The 18,494-nt window shown below is 40.9% G+C and overlaps 1 protein-coding gene across 1 annotated transcript in view; it reads right to left on the minus strand.

The window, feature by feature from the left end:
- The window catches only part of LOC145409302 (xaa-Pro aminopeptidase 1-like), a 617,499-nt gene that overhangs the window by 192,649 nt on the left and 406,356 nt on the right, over positions 1 to 18,494 (minus strand). The window contains exon 12 of the mRNA XM_080279779.1: positions 12,322 to 12,476. Within this exon, the coding sequence (XP_080135905.1) occupies positions 12,322 to 12,476 (155 nt within the window). The remainder of the gene's footprint in view (positions 1 to 12,321; positions 12,477 to 18,494) is intronic.

Consider the following 18,494-nt stretch of genomic DNA (forward strand, 5'->3'; position numbering starts at 1 on the left):
TAATGATATGTATTGCTTTCTACATATAATAAATGCAGAGCGATTATAGCCTCTCGTGCACTCTGTGACGTCACCATAATGCATAACATGTATATACCACACCCCATCCATATTAGCTCTGAAGCATCCATCCGAAGCATTTAACCACACATCTAAAGTAAACAAATGAACTCGTGTGCCCCTGCTAGACTATCATAAAAAAAAAAAAAAAAAACGATGCCTATAGATTTAATACCCTTGAAAATAATTTATTTGGTGTATTCTATAGATGATAAGTGTTGAATAGCAGGAAAATAATAAACGTGGCGAGTTTCATTATTATTCACCGAAGGGGTACTCAGAGTAACGCAAACACGTCCTATATACTGTATTTCCCCGCCATATGACTCATTCTTCCTCATTATTCCAAGTTTTGTAATGGAATTGTGATATGGAAATACTAGATAGGGAGGGATGAACAGCAAGGCCCGCCCACATAGCCCACCTAACGTTCGTTTTGTATCGAAAATAGCTGGGGGTAACGATAGTTTTTCTTATGATTGTACATGGGGTTATAAAAAAGGTACAAGGTAGGGCAGTGGATGTTGGAGCAACCCTAATGAGAGAGAACAGTGTTCGAAAACTCCTTGTACTGTTGTTTGCAGATGACACTGTATTGTTAAGGGAAGACGAAGGACAACTGCAAAGCTTGGTGGATGAGTTTGGGAGAACGTGTAAGAAACAGAATCTAAAGGTGAATGTAGGGAAGAGTAAAGTGACGATCATCGAGAGAAATGAAGCCACTGAATGCACAGTGAGGCTGGATGAGGGGGAAATGGAAAATGTGAGTACGTTTAAGTACTTGAGTAATGTGATGAGGAAGGATGGAAGTTTAGAGGGTAAAGTGCTTGAAAGGGTACAAGAGGGAAGAAAGGTTGTTGATTCTTTGAAAGCAGTGATGAGGAACAGGGAAGTGAGCATGAAAGTAAAAAAGTCGCCGAATGACAGTATTATGATAAACCATAACCTACGGAAGTGAAGCTTGAGCCTTGTTGGAAGGGCATAGAGTGAGAGCAGCGGAAGTGAGTTATCTGAGACAAGCATGTGAAGTTACGTGAAGGGACAGACTGACAAATGAGGGAATGAAGGAGCGTTGTGGTGTCGATGTGATGTGATAGAAAGCGTTGGGAGAAATACATTGTGGTGGTTTGGCCAAGTGGAGAGGATGGTGAAAGAAAGACTAACGAGAAGAGTGTAAGCGAGTGAGGTGGAGGGGGGTGGAGAGGGATATGGAGGCCGAGGATAAGATGGAAGGATGGAGTGGAGAGGTATATTAGATGGGGGGGGGTGCTGGGAGCAGGGCAGAGAAATGGCGTTGGACAGGGCTACATAGAGGCGATTTGTTTGTGGCCACCCCTAACGGGATTGAGGCGTCTGGCAATAGATAGATAGATAGATGGACAGACAGTATGTGGGGCGAGTGTACTGTGGGCTTGTCTGTTCAGTTTGACTGTGGGCATGGGGAGCTGAGTGCAGCTAAAGTGAATACATCATGTGAGTGATGTGAATGCATCCAGGTTGATCCCCAGTATTGGGGTAAGATGTGACTGGACCCACATCTGCACTGGGATACAACGATTTTGAGACCTCGTAATTCAGATCTTCCAGCAATGGATGGGATAGACTTAGCTGTGCGTGGTAGGTCACAATATAGAAGCATACCCAGTGAGTACAAGCAAATATCTCCTTGCTAGTTGAGGCAGTCACTGCTGATATTAATCATCAATGAACGTAACTGTGTGGTTTTAGAGGAGATGAGAGGATAGGATTGGCTGCAATCGTCTCAGGGCATGTGTTTGAAGATATGTACCAGAGTTCTAACTTATTTGTGAAATGAGCTTTGATATGGTGACTCAGGTCTGGAATGGATGCACGGAAAGGAATGAGCAGGATTTATTAGGATGGTGGTTGGTGAAAAACCATGATGGGCTAAGTATACTTGGTGCATTTATTGTATTTAAAGCTTCAGCGAGAGAGAGAGAGAGAGAGAGAGAGAGAGAGAGAGAGAGAGAGAGAGAGAGAGAGAAGATGGACAGCAATGGGGTGAGACGGTGGTGGGGGATGGCAGGGAAATACAAGTACTTGTTTTGAAGATGTGTTATAATTAGGCTGCTGAAGCGGAAGTCAAGGTTGACGAAACGCAAAATGAATGGGTAGGATGGGCAGGTGTTGGTGGAGTGGATGGGATGGGCCAAGATGGTTGGTGGTGTAGTAGGGTGGAATGAGTACACTCTGTGAAGATGTTAAGATGAGTATTTTCTAAAGGAAAGCTGTTGCGGCAGTAATGTGATGATTAAAGAAACTAATGTAGATTGGGACCATAGATCGTTAGAAAAAAAAAAAAAGGTGAGTTGGAAGGAATTAAGTAGGTGGGATAGTGGTTTGGCACGACATGGGTATTACACCCAGTGAAGAAAGGCAGTGAACAGTAGGTAGTACTGGCATATCGGTGGTTTACTTCAAAAATTTATACAGAAAGAATAGCTGGAAGGCCGAAAACAATCATCAGCAATAACGGAGCTAGCATGCGCCGTTCTTAAGTATAAGGTATATCATAACGGGTGGAAAACACATTTTGCGCAGATAGTTTTGCAATGTGTAACCAGGATTTAGTATGGTTGGATGGTGTGTGAATGGTTGCGTGGTACATTTACTGGGTACACTATTTCACAGCTCTCCTACTTTTACTCTTTCTGTGTTTGTTCTGAATCCTACTTCACCCCACTTAAACTGATGATGAGTCATGTCTCATAATTCTTGCTATCTCCAAACGAGGCTATATGGGTCAGTACAAATCTTAAGACTACGAGGTCGATGGATGTTGTTAACCACATCTCGCCAAATAAAACTGAGTGGAAGTTGGGTGGAGGAGGGCGTGAGGATGGACGGTGTAGCTGAATATCGTGACGTGGAAAGAGAGGACGAGGAGGTTGGGAGGGTCTTGGGTGGACGGGGAGGGAGAGCGATAGGAGGGAAATAGTTGATTATGGTAAGGAGGAGTGGGAAGGTGTGGGCATGACATAAATAACTGAAGTATGTCTGCTACGTTATCGATCTGCAGTGGTTATTAATGGTTAAACTGAATGATTTCCCAATTATACGTCGTCAGAAAAGTGTCCAAAAAAAAGGGGTTAAATATTCCGATTTCACTGAATTGATAAGTTTTATCACTCACTATCCACACTACATATTTCAAGTATCAGTAAAACAAATCCCAAAGAATTTTTCAGTTACATATTATGCAAAAAGGTAATAACTCCGACAATCGGTCCCTTAATCACAGATAACGTTGAGCACACGGATGATGAAACTATGATAGCGAAAATTCTTCATTCTATGCATCGGTATTTACAACAGACAGTGTACATACGATTCCTTCTGTTTCCCCCATTCCTATAGAAGAGGGCAACATAATCACTGACACTGCGGTTAGTGGTCGCGACGTACTACTTGCAATTAGCAAATTAAAAGATAATAAAACACCGGGACTGGACAAAATATCTCCACTTGTTTTGAAGGAACTAAAGAATGAAATATCAAAGCCCTCATTTGAACTTTTTAACTTATCACTTAAGAGCAGTAAGGTGCCACATGAATGGAAACTTGCTAACGTAACCCCAATATTAAAAAAAGGCAACAAGGCACAACCAGGAAACTACCACCCAATTACTTTAACATCGGTGATTTGCAAATTGCTTGAAACTATTATCAGAGACGAGTCTGTGAAACACTTGGAATCAAACAATCAGATCAAAGATTCTCAACATGGTTTTCGTAATAATCGTTCTTGCCTCACGAATCTGCTGGACTTTTTCAATGATATACTGGGCATGTATGACGACACTAAATCAGTTGATGTTGTTTACCTTGATTTTCAAAAGGCTTTTGACAAAGTTCCACACAAAAGACTCCTTCAAAAGCTACAGGCACATGGTATCAGTGACAGGGTCCTTGGGCGGGTTTAAGACTGGCTCACCGGACGAAAACAGAAAGATGTAATAAACGGAAAAGAGTCAGACTGCATAAACGTTACAAGTGAAGTGCCGCAGGGTTCAGTGTTAGGTCCTATTCTTTTCTTAATATATAACAATGATATTGATGAAAGATTATGTTGTAAAAGTTCAAAATTTGCTGACGATACTAAAATAGGTAACAGAGCAGATACAGCACTGCAAAGACAGGCAATTCAGAGAGATCTTGATCGACTGTTTAAATGGGCCCAAGTTTGATGAATGGATTTCAATATTAATAAATGCAAAGTGCTAAACATTGGCAGTAAAAATGTAAGAGCTTGTTATAGCATGAATAATGTCCAACTTGATAGGGTAAACCATGAAAAAGACTTAGGAGTTGTAATAACAAACGATTTGAAACTAAGCAAACAATGCACAGAAGCTATGAAAAAAGCCAATAACTTGATTGGATTCATAGGCAGAGCATCTGAATATAAATCCGATAATATTGTCCTCACTTTGTATAATTCCTTAGCACGCCTGCATTTGGAGTATTGTGTTCAGTTTTGGTCACCGTATCATAAAAAGGATATGGAAAAGCTTGAAAGAGTGCAGTGAAGGATGACAAAGATGATACCTAGATTGAGAAATAGACCTTACAAGAAACGTTTAGAAGCCCTGAATTTATTTACCTAACTAAACGGAGGATACGAGGAGATCTAATTCAAGTATTCAAAATATTCAAAGGACATGTTAACATGGCTGTTGATAAATACTTCACAGTTGATTACTCGAATTATACTAGAGGCAGTGGGTATAACATAACTGGCAAACGATTCCAGTTGCATGAAGCTAAGCATTTCTTCTTCAATAGAGTTGTAAATATATGGAATAAATTGCCCTCCAATGTAGTAAATTGTAATACAGTACTGACCTTTAAAGGTCACCTCGATAAGTATTTGTCGACTAACCCCCAGCTTAATATGTTTACTCCTGAGTAAAACACTTGTGTATGTATAATTTTTTATTTTATTTATTTATTTATTTATTCTTAGAGCCTGGATCAATTTATGAATGCAAATATAGTATATGCACAGACTAGGATATGCACAGATAGCCCTGAGTTAACGGTCACTACTCATACTTTTGACCTGTGATGGGCTGTGGATCACTGAGGGTCCCTGTTAGTTAAGTGACCACCATTGGGATTTTTTAAAATGTTCCAGGGGTCACTGCTTCAGGAGGTGACATGTGTGCTTGTCCCTCATGGGAAAGCTCCTAGTCTCAGTGGAATGAACGGAACTGGGGCCTGATTGATTGCTGCCTACCTTAATAGCGCCAGGCAAGGCTGCCGAACCATCCCTGAACATCCACACTGTGCACTGTGCGATTTCCATACTGTGTCCGCAGACGCTCCGTTAACTCAACGTACCCGTACATGTTGTCACGCGTTATTTATTATTCAGTTACTCATTTTACTTCACTACTTTCTCTTTCAGGTTATTCATACATGTAGCTTATAGATAAAGTGTTATAGAAAGTATCTTTTCCATATCAGTCTTTCCTATGAAAATTCCATGTCGGTTTTTCCATGCTGCATGGTGGTCTTTCTCACTTTTTCTTACCTGTTTTAATTGGAGGGTTTGGAGGTGGAGGAAGCCTTCTTACTTTACTATCCTTATCCTTCAGCATGTAGTTTTAGATCTTTTAGTCTTAGTCTACTCTGTAACAAACAGCCTCGAAAGGACTATAAGGTCTGTTGCTGTTTGCTTTCCTTTGTACTCCTTTGTACATTCAACCATCATAGTAATACTCAAGACCTGAGACCACCAAGCTTCAAGAAAGGGAAGTAAACACCACAGAAGATGAGAGGTGAGTGTGGTAGTGGTGAACTTTGTATGCATTATTACTTAGTTTTACAGCCAAGATAATATACTGTTTAAAATGTTTCATGTGTGAAGTTCTGGTACAGAAGGGTAACCTCAACGTTTGCCTTTGGTTATTGTAGACAGGTCAGGCATAGTTGTCAAATTATTTTTACTTATTTTCATTATTTCAAGGATCACTTTACCATTTACAATTTGACATGTTACTGGTTGCTCCTACCTCAATCTGCAACTGTTTAAGAAAGCAAACAATGCACATGATCACCCATACCCACAGGCAATTTAGAGTAAGAAACTCCAGCAGTTTATCATCATCATCCCAAGTGAACCTCTCGCACATAAGATACAATGAGAAATTAGCTTATAAAACAGGAATGGAATTCATTGTGAACTGGTGAATTATTTCATGGAATATGGAATAAGAACAAGGAAAGTGCAATTTATATATTATACTGATTTCTCCCTACACAATAATACTTTTTATTTCTGATGTAAGTAATATTACTAAAAGAAAAAGATTCTTGTACATCACTGTTCCAATTATATATGCAATATTAAAAACAATAACACGAACAGCTACAAAGTATGCACGCAAAGTTTTCATATACCACGTTGCTCACGGCACGTAAAAAAAAAATGTATTTTGTGCAGATCGTTTTGTGAAGAGATGTAACCAGGATATAAAACCGCTGGATGGTATTTGAAGGGTTGTTGGTACATTTTACTGAGTGTGCTATTTCTCATTTCTACTTTTGCTTTCTCTCGAATGCTACTTCTCTGCATCTCTTAAACCCTGCAGTCCGAAGACCCTTTATGTAACTTTAATCTTAGAAGCTTACGACGAATTTATTCAGCTTAGAAGAGATTTTTCAACTTCAAGCCTTAGATACAGCCTACAACTCCTTCATGGTAAGAAACCTTCCTTTAACCCTCCTCCCAAAATGTGTGGGGAAAACATATATATATATATATATATATATATATATATATATATATATATATATAAAGAAAGAAAAGAAAAAAAAACGTAAACAAGATAACAGAGAGCCAAATTCAAGATCCGCTAATTTCAAGATGCATGCACACATTGCGTTTGAAAGACTGGAGATTATAGGCAGTAAGAAATACAGACAGAGGGAGACAGGTCCAGGGCTGACCCGTTGTACACATGAAGAACTGGGAGTAAAGGTTAACTCCTGCATTAGAGTGTTGGACAGAAAAGGGATGAGAACTTGTTTCTAAAAGTGTGCTACACGCCCACCGTAGTGGTGAAGGAATGCAACCAGACAGTGCAGAGGAGCAATGACCATTAAAGTAGCGAAAGAAAAGAGGTAAAGATGCAACAGTGCGGCGAAGAGACAGAGGTTGAAGGGAGCCAGTAAGAGCAGGAGAGTTAATAAGAAGAAAAGCATTTTGCTCCATTTTGTTGAGAAGAGCTGTTTGTGGGGAGCATCTCCACACATGAGAGTTGTACTCTACACAGGGGCGAATAAAACCCGTATATAAAGTCAACATCTGTGCAGGGGTAAAAATGGTATGGAGTCGACGTAGCACATCTAATCTCTTGGAAGGACATTTTGAAAGGGAGATAATGTGATCTTTCCAAGATAAATCAGTAGAGAATGAAACCAAAGTATGTGTAAAGATGATGCTCGATTGAGCTGGATACTGTTCAAAATTAAAGAATTCTCCTGCAGAAGATTTTGTCGGGTTGACTTTTTGATGCATTAAAAACAAGATTACTTTCACCCCAATCAAAGATAAGAGCCAAGTCAGACATTAGGCGTGCCTTAGCCTCATCCTTTGTTTGCTGAAGTAACTGCTGAGATCGGAGCTGCGGGAAGTGAATAGAAAGGTTCAGGGTTAGATGTACAGTTTAGGGGGTCACTGATGAATAAAAGGAAGAGTTGGTGATAAGGCTGAGCCCTGAGGAAAACCGTTTTTTATAGTTCTAGAAGAACGATAGACCTCTACAACAGCAACTATAGAACGACCAGAAAGGAAGATAGAGATGAAGGCACAGATTGATGGATAGAAACCATTAGAAGGCTGTTTGGAAATTAAAGATTTATGCCAGACTCGATCGAAAGCCGTTGAGAGGTCAAGTGCAATGGCAAAGCTTTCACCGAAGTCCCGCAAGGAGGATGGAAAACATCCTTAGGCCGCTTTCACACGAGGCCACCCGTGGCCGCCACCAGTGGCCACCACTGGTGGCCCACTGTGAAGGGGCCGGCAACTAGTGTCCTCCACTGAACTCACGCCACGGTTCTCAGTTGAAAGAATGGCCAGTGGCAGACACTAGTTGCGCGAGCGAGCCACCGCTGGGAGCTGGTTGCAGGCTGGGCAACCGCAGTGGCCTCGTATGAAAGGCTCCAATGAAAACTGTGGGAGGCAACTAACTGTGGCCACCGGTGGCCTCGTGTGAAAGCGGCCTTATAGATAGGTGAGAAAATTGCTAGTGGAGCGTCCCTGGCGGAACCCATACTGATGATCTGAAAGAAGGCTGTGGTAGGAAAAATGCTTTACATATATATATATATATATATATATATATATATATATATATATATATATATATATATATATATATATATATATGGTAAGAACAGACTCAAGAACCTTTGAAATATCGGTTGTTAAAGGAACTGGGCCATAGTTAGAGGGCTGTGAATGGTCATCCTTCTTTGGGAGAGGCTGAATAAAAGCAAACTTCCAGCAAGAAGGAAAGGTACAAGTTGACAGGCAGAGGTGAAACAGTCTGCTTAGGCAGGGAGGAAGCACAGAAGCACAGTTCCTAAGGACAACAGAAGGGACCCCATCAGGCCCATATACCTTTTTCGCTTTAAGGCCAGTGATGTCAGAAAATGCATGAATCGAAGAAATTATAATGTCGGCGACGAGGAAGTCAGAGGGGGAATGTGATGGAGGAACAGCACCGGAATCAACTAATGTGGAATTGCAGGAGAAAGTTTGAGCAAAGAGTTATGCTTTATCGGTAGAAGAAATAGCTACAGAACCATCAGAGTGGAAAAGAGGAGGGAAAGATGATGAGGTTAAGATGTTAGACAGGTTTTATGCAAGGTGCGAGATTAGCGGGAAGAATTTGAGTTTGAGAATTCAGATCATTTAGTATTAATGATACTACGAGTACTTACAGGAGAGTGAAGAACAGACTTAACATGATTCTGAATAGAAACAAAAAAAAAAGATGAGACTGAAGGGTTAGTTGGCTCCGGTACCTTTTGTAGGCCTTCTCCTTGTTGTGACTACATATAGAACAAGTGTTATTAAACCGATTTGTTTTTCTCATTAGTCACAGGATATGAGAATGGAATGTTGCTTCTATGCCCGAAAGAATAACCTCCATAATGTGCAAAGCACACTCAGATGGCTTTCGGCCACGGAAGCAAGAGTCACTCCAGGGAAATCAAAGAAGTATTGCCTGAGGGCCTCCCAGTCAGCAGCTCCAAAGTGCCACAGCCTCCAGCTCTTGAGAGGACCGACAGGCCTCATCGAAGCGGTAAGACAGGATAAGGTGATAAGGCTGTGATTGGAGGAGCCCAATAGACAGAAAAGATTAACAGCGTAAGCAGAAGGATTAGATGTAAGGAAGAGGTTAAGTATGTTAGTCAAGAATATGTGTAGGGTGTTGTACAAGCTGCTCTATGTCAGTTGGGATAGAAAAGATGTAGGCTTGTTCACCAGGTGTATATGTGAAAAAAGTGGAGAGCCAAAGGTGATGGTGAACAATGAAATCGCTTAATATCGAGATTTCAAAGGAGAAATTGGTAGGATGTGTTCCACCCTAGTAGGATAGTCGAAAAATTTTTCATAGAATTATTAGGGGATATGTTAACAGCACACATATATACTGTCAGAGAATGACAGGATAGCCAAAGCCAGAGAGTAGGGAATTCTGAAGATTCAAGCTCAAGAACGCGAAAAAATAGGAGAATACAGAATACAGAATATATATATATATATATATATATATATATATATATATATATATATATATATATATATATATATATATATATATATATAAGTGTTCGACTATGGGCAAATGCTTCAGGGCATATTTGTCGGGGGCTGTGGTCTATCCTAATGCCCAGTAGTCCTACACCTCCACATGTCACCACTTCAGCGCTAACACCCACCGTCCATAATGAAGACATGCTAGGGCTATCTCACACAGGATTGGTGTATTGGTGTTAGTGTTTGTATGTATATATATATATATATATATATATATATATATATATATATATATATATATATATATATATAACTTTACTAAAGCAGTTGTCAGATATAGGGTTCCGATATTATTGGTAATGATACTCATGATAAATCCGATGAAAACACTGCAATTTCGTTCCGGTCTGTGGCTTTCTGTCTGCCAGACGTCTTAATATTCATATATATATATATATATATATATATATATATATATATATATATATATATATATATATATATATATATATATATATATATATATATATATATATATATATATATATATATATATATATATGTATATATGGAGCCTCTGTGACGCAGTGGTAAAGTGTGCGTTTTCGTTCACTGAAGAATGAGGGTTAGCGTCCCGCCAGGGTAATAAACTCTGGGAGGGTTCTTATGGCCACTTACTGCATTGGCGGACACAAGGGGTGATGTGGTTGAACCAGTGTCGCATACTAAAATATGCTTGCACCCAGTCGGCTTGAGCGGGCTGATTACACTTGGTTCACAGACTACACACACATTCAAAGCCACTCCAACACAACAATTACACTTACAAGCACTTCTCACCCTACATACAATCTCTACTAGACAGCCTAAGCCACTTGGTAAAGATACATTGGCTGTATCGTCCCAATTCGGTAGGGATAGGCCGTTCCTGCAGTGGACACTCAAACGGCTTAAGATATATATATATATATATATATATATATATATATATATATATATATATATATATATATATATATATATATATATATAACAAAGTGTTTTAAAGATGTGCTTTCATCTGCTGGAACCGAGGAACTCTCACTTCTTCAATGCTTTTTTGTGAATGAAATGAATTCACTGAGGAACTAATCACGGATAATGATGAATCTCCTTGACTACTAGTTTAATCAACCTTCTGCTCTGACTACACTTCGTCAGTTGGCGAGCTGAAAAGGGTTGGGAGAGTGTGTTAGATTTAAGGCGATATTGTGATCCTTCACGATCGTGAGGCGAGGTTCACTTCAGCATCTAAATATGCTAATACCACCCGTATGATAAGGACACATAGCATCCATATTCACGCAAGACTAAGCATAGCACTTATTTATATGCAGTGTTAAATTGAGTTTACTTCACATCATCACATCGAAGTCATGGTGTTGTAAGGCTTGTGGTGTTGATCCAAGAGTAAAGTTGACTATGTCTGAGAGTAATCTGATCGTCTCGTAATCTGGGGGGAAAAATTTTGTATCCGTAATACGTTACTATGAACTAATCCTCTTGTATGGCACTCATACTCAATTAGCCTGTCCTAGTTTCCCTCCACGAAGGATTAATACAAACAGAAAAAAAAAATAGTCTTAAATATTATCCAAAATTAACTCGTTTTTTTTTTTTTTTTTTTCAGATTTACAGTGCATAAATATTTAGTCTTTAGTCATATAGGTTTAAAGTATGAGCCTTTGGAGAGGTAGGAAATTACCTGAAAAACTATTTAAAGTAATTTCTTTCGTGCCGATGTGCCGCATCGTAATTAATATTATTTCGTTAAGTACTCTCAGACTTATCAATACTCCTATACATGAGAGCAAGGCAAATGGAACACTCACCAAGGCATAAAAGTAGGAGAAGCTTCAAATCTCGGATCCTTCCGACAGTCAAACCAGAGCTAAGGAGGGATAATGTGGGGGGTGCTGGGGACAAGACTGTACTATTAACCTGCACTCTATCGGCAGGGTTTTGACATTTACCCTGTCCCTTCTTTGGTGTTCACGGCTATACACCGCAAGGCTTATACGAGACTTCGTTGTCGAGATCTTAGAGTGGCAACATGCATTAAGTGTGATAAGTACACTGGGGAAAAGTCGAACCATCTGATACAGGCTTTCGTTCAGCTAATGTTTTGGTATGTTTCCTTGGTCTCAATAATCTTTAGACAAAACTGGAAAGACAGGCTTGTATACTGAGTGGCACTGGAGGCTTCATGGTATACATATTCTTTACTGATTTACTTTGGATATTACACTAACATTCCTTTGTACGTTATGTATGTTGTTTTAGTATCGACGTAGTTTGAAAGAAGGTACTGAGGTTCAATGTGCAGAATAAATATCTCAGAAAGATATGTTACAAAATCACTATAGCTATGTACAATACGACCCATTGCTGATTCCCTAATTTCCCTGAAGGAACTGTTGGCTCACCGAAGTACTGCGCGCCAGAATCCAACAGGTACAGTGAAGACTTGTCAATGGGCACGGTGGTGGAGTCCTCAGGCTTGTAATGGATTATGGCGCCGTTGGGACCGAAGCCACTGGTGGTGGCGAAGGAGAGTCCGACGTAATTTGCCTGCTGCGATCTGACAAGGAAAGTTAAAATAAGGTAAACTGACAAACGTCATAAGTTCCATAACAGCGGCACTCATCTTCATGACTTGGGCTTTGAGCACTCTAAAAACTTTGCTGGAAGGCAGAAGGGGGACGGAAGAAGAGTTAGATGTTAAGGAAGTGTTTTCAGTTTTCGTGGGTAGGAGACAACCTTAGACACAAACAAGCATGACTGACAAGGAAAGCACCCTAAAAATAATGTTAGAAGGAAGGTCAAGCTGAAACATTATAGCTGCTGACAAGAAAAACGCTTTTAGAATGTTGTCGGAAGGAATGGCAAGTTAAGTAGTGTGGCGGTTACGATCTGCTGGGAATAAAAAATAATAATAACTATTGACAAAGAAAACACCCCAAAAATTGGTTGCAAAGAAGTGTAACGGAGAAAGAGATAGATTTTATGAATTGAAACAGTTCTATGACCTGCCAGGGGAGGAAGAAGACTGTGACTAAGAAGAAAAGCACACTTGTAAGAGACAGGCGAAAGTATGTCACTGGTTACATTTGCCATACGACAAAGAAGATAATAAATGTTACTGACAAGGAGGGAAAAGAAAAAAAAGGTGGATGGGACGGAGGAGGAGGTACAAATTGAAGAAGTGAATTTTAAGGGAAGAAGAGTTAGACCTGCAGTCTGCTGGGGGATGAAGAGGCGTAACATACAAGAAATCAGTCTTTAAAATTTTGTTCGAAAAAAGGCGGAAGGAAATGGAAGAAGAATTAGTTGATGTAGAATATAAAAGCATAAACATGCAATCTTAAAATTCCGTCCATGAAAGTTTGTGAATATAACATAGGTATTAATAATTACTATACATCACTACGTTGATAGCATTTCACATTTAACATTAACTTCGTTGGTTGTGAAGTAGTTGTAGGAAATTATACTGTTAACGATTACTATGTGTGTGTGAAAATGGCAGAATATATCATTCATCCGGACCTCTTTCCCACCCTAGGGCAGGGTGAGGAGTAGCAAAGGCCAGACAGCCCAAACTTGCCCAGTCCAATGGGCCACGCTTCCTTTCACTCACAATTCAAGTCTCCGGAATCCTGGCTCTATCTGATACGCCCAAAGCATTCAATACGTTCTGTAGTTTCACATAAACGTATCTGGCAGAGTCAATCCTGATGCTGTCACGGGGGTGCCAAATCCCTTGTCATGCGCTTCTCCTTACAATATTCATCCAGCCAGCTCGATCTCTTGTCAGTCCCCTAGCCTCAACAACTTCCAAACTTCTCTTCCTCACACACTCATCCACCATATCCCTCCATCTTCTCCTTGTCATGCCTCGCCTCCTCCCTCCTTCAAATTCGTTCAGATATTCCTTTTTCACCACTCTATTGTTATCCATTCTCTCCACATGACCATACCATCTCGGTACACTCTCTTCATGTCTGGTGTCCACAGACTTCCTCACTCCACATCTTACACGAGTCACATTATTTCCCATCCTATCCACTCTCTGTACTCCACATACATACTTCAGCAGTCGCATCTCCACTGCTCTCACTCTTGATTTTTCACATTCATATGTTAAGTTGGCACTAACACAGTTTCATGTAAGGCTCATGCAACACTCAAGCCTCTGAATATCTATCTATCTATATACATAGTCTGCTTCCCCCAAAGGAAGGATGGTAGCCGTGAGAGGACGACACTCCCAATTTACTCATCCACACACACACATTCATTCGCAAATTAGCTCCAAGGGGAGAAGGGACAGATCCTCACCGCACCACACTGCATGAGGGTCAACTGCTCAGTGCAATCAGCAACATCCGCAGCAGGGCCCGACAACAGAGCTGGTTTACCACAGCCACATCATAACAGACCCATCCCCTTACCCTCACCTGACCTGATCAGCTGATCAGACCAAATGTGGGAGAATATTCTTTCAGGGCTGCATCATCATTTATTCATTCACAATAACTCTCCAGTCATTCCTATCATGTGCAGCCACTCTTCCTTGCTCAACAGACATCCCTCTCGCAACCAACGCTCTCTTCACACTGTTCATCCATCCTATTCGTGGTCTTCCTCTCAGCCTCAAGCCTATGTCCCACTGTCAGGAACTTTCCCACGACACGCCACGATCTTCAAGTGTCGTCGCATGTCGTCATGAGTAACGTGACGTGACTTAGCGATGACGTAGCGCTGACTTGGAGAACTTGGTTGTTCTTCGCGTCCTTGGCGTGCTACGACAATTTCTGGAATGTTCACAAATTGTTGGCGTGGGCGCTAGCAAGGAGGAGAACGTGACATGTTGTGACGGTAACGTCATTTGTCTTAGCTATGACAAGCTTGCCTTAGCTTGTCGTAGGTTGTCGTAGCTTGTCGTTAGGTGTGACTTGACATGTCGTAGCAATAACTTGGAGATCGGATCCCGAAGACCCGTTACGACACACAAGGTTATACCTACGACAGACAAAGTTAAACGTAAGACACGCTACGACAACTTACGACACGCTACGTGGCGATGTCTTGGCGTGACGTGGTCAAAGTGACTGTTATTTTTTAACTGAGGGATGATTGTTGTGTGTCGTCAGGATACCACAACACTTCTGTAGGGTGTTGTGGGATGTCGTAGCAATGTCTTTATGTGTCTAAGCAGCAACGTGATTGTGTCGTGAAGTGGCCGTTTAGGCCTCAGGTTTGAGGTATGATCGTGGCAATTCACCAAGATCATACCTCCAGGGTAAGATCGTGGTGATCAGGGCTGTTCTCGAAGGTGAACTTGAATATGGGACACGGACCTTACACCTCTCACATCCGATCCAGTTATCTTTTCACTAATTGCTCACGATCCATTCTCTCCATATCCCCAAATCATCACAACACCCTCTGCTCAAATCGATCAGCCATCTCCCGCACAACTCCAGTTCTTCTTCACACTTCATCATTTCTCACTCGATCCATAAGTGTCACTCCACTGTTAATGCTGTCAATGCTCCCCTTTACGCCACTTGCAGGTGAAGGTAAAGTCTTGTAGTAGTTTTCTGACAATATATTAAACACCGTCTTGAATCAATATACAGCAATACCGGACAACATCCGTGTCCATCCCCAGACCCGTAGAGACAGCTACTGATCTCCGGCTCTCTCAAGCTAGACCGGCGGTGCGGCTACGGAAGTCGTGACTCATTCAAATCCAGTCATAATATAAGTGCGCTTAGACATAACACTGGGCGTTGACGCCCTACTTGGATCCTACTTACAACACTTACATACTATATTTACATACTATGTAATATTTACAAAAGGTTACAAACAATTTTCCCCTTCATCAAAAAGTGTGTCTCCTGACACAGTGGTGGGGCATCAAGTCATAATATGGCAAGAATGCAAGTGGTCTGAGTATACAGTGAACCCGGACTACATGGGAGTACAATAATAAATGAGATATTACTATATAATTCACAAAGCTGGATGTAAGAAAGGATTAATATATTTACAGTACCTGGCCATGTTGGAAAAATAGCATAAACATATAGGTTTGGTCAATTTACAAATATATATATGTAATCACAAAATGAGTTTTACTCAGAACTACCATTTTCCAGGTCTTTTGGTTGTCGCCCTAACCTTGCTGCTACACGGATCTCATGCAACCTTTTGTCCAATCGCTTGAGACAACAATAAAGGATACAAACAATTGCAATAAAACGTAGAAAACATAAGACAACTGAAGGAAATACAAAGACTGGATGTGACCAGGATCGGTTAAAAGCTGAAGAGAACTGGTTCATAATAAAATCAGATTGGTTTAGAAAGTTCAACATACGTAGGTTCTCTGATGTGATAGAAAGATTGTCTGTTGGTAGATGAAAGGTAGTATTAATAGGTTTGAAGATGTCATACTTGTGGGAGCGAAGTGAGAAGTGATAATGTGTGGCATGGGCTATTATAGACTCAGACTTTACTGTACAGTAATCAGGGGCCTTATATAAACCGACTGCGGATACTGAACCTACAGGGATCCCTGGACAAATAAGACTGACAGGAGTTCAGACACTAAAGAAGAAATAGCGGATGTGATTTAGACGAGCATGGTGTACCTGGCCTTTGGGGGCAGGAACAAAAGTACAGACAGGTTGTACTGAGAAGTTACGGATTAAGGCAGATTAGCAAGGAGCAACTCTGCCAGTAAAAATTGTTAGGAGGTACGCAGCACAAACTCGAGAGTTGGGTGTGAGAGGGGCACATCTGCCGAGGCCACTTGAGGAGAGGAAGGCAATATAGAGATGATCATGGGAGAGAAGAAAGTACTCTGAGGAGACAGAGGCTTGTACCAGGGAGTTATTGTACCAGAAGGGAAAAGGATTGATGTGAGAGATCGAGTATGATGGAAGAACGAAGAGGAATATGAACAATTATATCTTTAGTAAGGAATGTGGCTTCTAGTATTGGGTAGTAGTGTTCTAAAGAGGAAAATGGAATCATAGGAGACAAGCCGAATGTTGAGTGAGCCCATTCTAAAGTAGAACGAAGGTCAGAGAGAGATACTAAATCTAGGGTCACACGACTATCAAAAGCATTGAATAAAATACGAATTACGCTAGAAACTTGGGAGACAAGAGAGTCCAGAGAAACCTGCAAATTATCAACATGTAATTTAACATACATCCACTCTGAAATAATATTAGTCTTTGATACTTCACGCTTAAGAATAATCGTAAAATTATTTAAAGTACTAGTAATAATCATGTGAATTGTGACTCATCCGTTGCAGCATAAAATGTTGAACACGTAACACTTTGTCTTGTGACTCGAGGGCATTGGCTAATTGAATTAAGTCCCTTTTGAAACCAGAAAGTTCACGGTTAGTCGCTACACCAAATAATCCACTGAGGATTTCTCCTCCAAGGTCAAAAAGTCCACGTTTCACTCTTGAGCGACCGACAGGCGTTTGGTGAGGGAAGGAATCTTGAAGATGGCTGAACTGATAACGAATATAATCTAATTTCCAGCAGATGGGTTGGTAGAGTGGGTACAAATATGTGTCACTGGGATGTCGATTTTTAATTCTGACAAGAGTCCCTGCAGGTCGTCTAGCTGACGTGCAAGGTCAAGCAGGGCGATGGCCACGGCGGCCAGCGGTTCTAGGTTGTAGCGCAATGAGCCTACATCCTTAACCACCATTACTCGCCTCCTGCGTCAACCAAGGCCCCGGGCCGTACGGCACCATCGTCCTCACCCGATCCAGACCCAACCAGAGTCAGCACTGTCAGCACGTAGACCCACAGCATCTTTCCTATAAAATGAGGTGATCTTAGAGGTGATGTTGATACCGATGATAACGACAGTGTGAGATGATAACGTTATGCAAGAGACTTAGTGGCAGAACGCAACTTGGCACGATAGTCATTAACAGTAGGGGAAGGCTGAATAGTAGTGTCAGAAAGAAGGTTTAGAGGAGAGGAAGAAGGCTGAGTAGGAGTTTGTTGTGGGGATGTGGTCTCTCTTAGTGGTTCCTCCAAGTCTATGAGTTTTGATGCACGTTTGAGATGATCTGCATGCACCCATGTCGTCTCTGCCTTGTGCGGATCTCTTAATTCGAATTTATTACCTTTACGAGATATGACACGGAAGGGACCCAAGAATTTACTGTTTAGTTTTGATTCTCTGTCATGATCTAGGGCAAAAACTAAGTCACCTACTTGGATGACAACATCTGTGGCAGCGACATGTTGGTTACGTACCATCTCCTCATTTGTAAGGGCCAGATTGTCCAGAACATATTTATGAATTTCAGGAAGTTGGATAGGTTTACTCGGACATAGTTATTGTAGTCATAGATCAGATCAGGTTTGGATTGCGACAGTGAATAAGGTAGTCTTTTGGCAAAGCCATATATGATGAAGAATGGTGTTTCTCCAATTGACTTGTTGATAGATGAATTAATTGAAGCGGCTACCTGCCGAATCCAGTCATCCCAGGTGGAAGTCTGATTTCCCACTATGTGACGCAGACTCTCCAATATCTTTCTATT

The sequence above is a fragment of the Coenobita brevimanus genome, chromosome 80 (assembly GCF_032717465.1).
Source record: "Coenobita brevimanus isolate Jiangsu-jjx chromosome 80, ASM3271746v2, whole genome shotgun sequence".
Classification (NCBI taxonomy): Eukaryota; Metazoa; Arthropoda; class Malacostraca; order Decapoda; family Coenobitidae; genus Coenobita; species Coenobita brevimanus.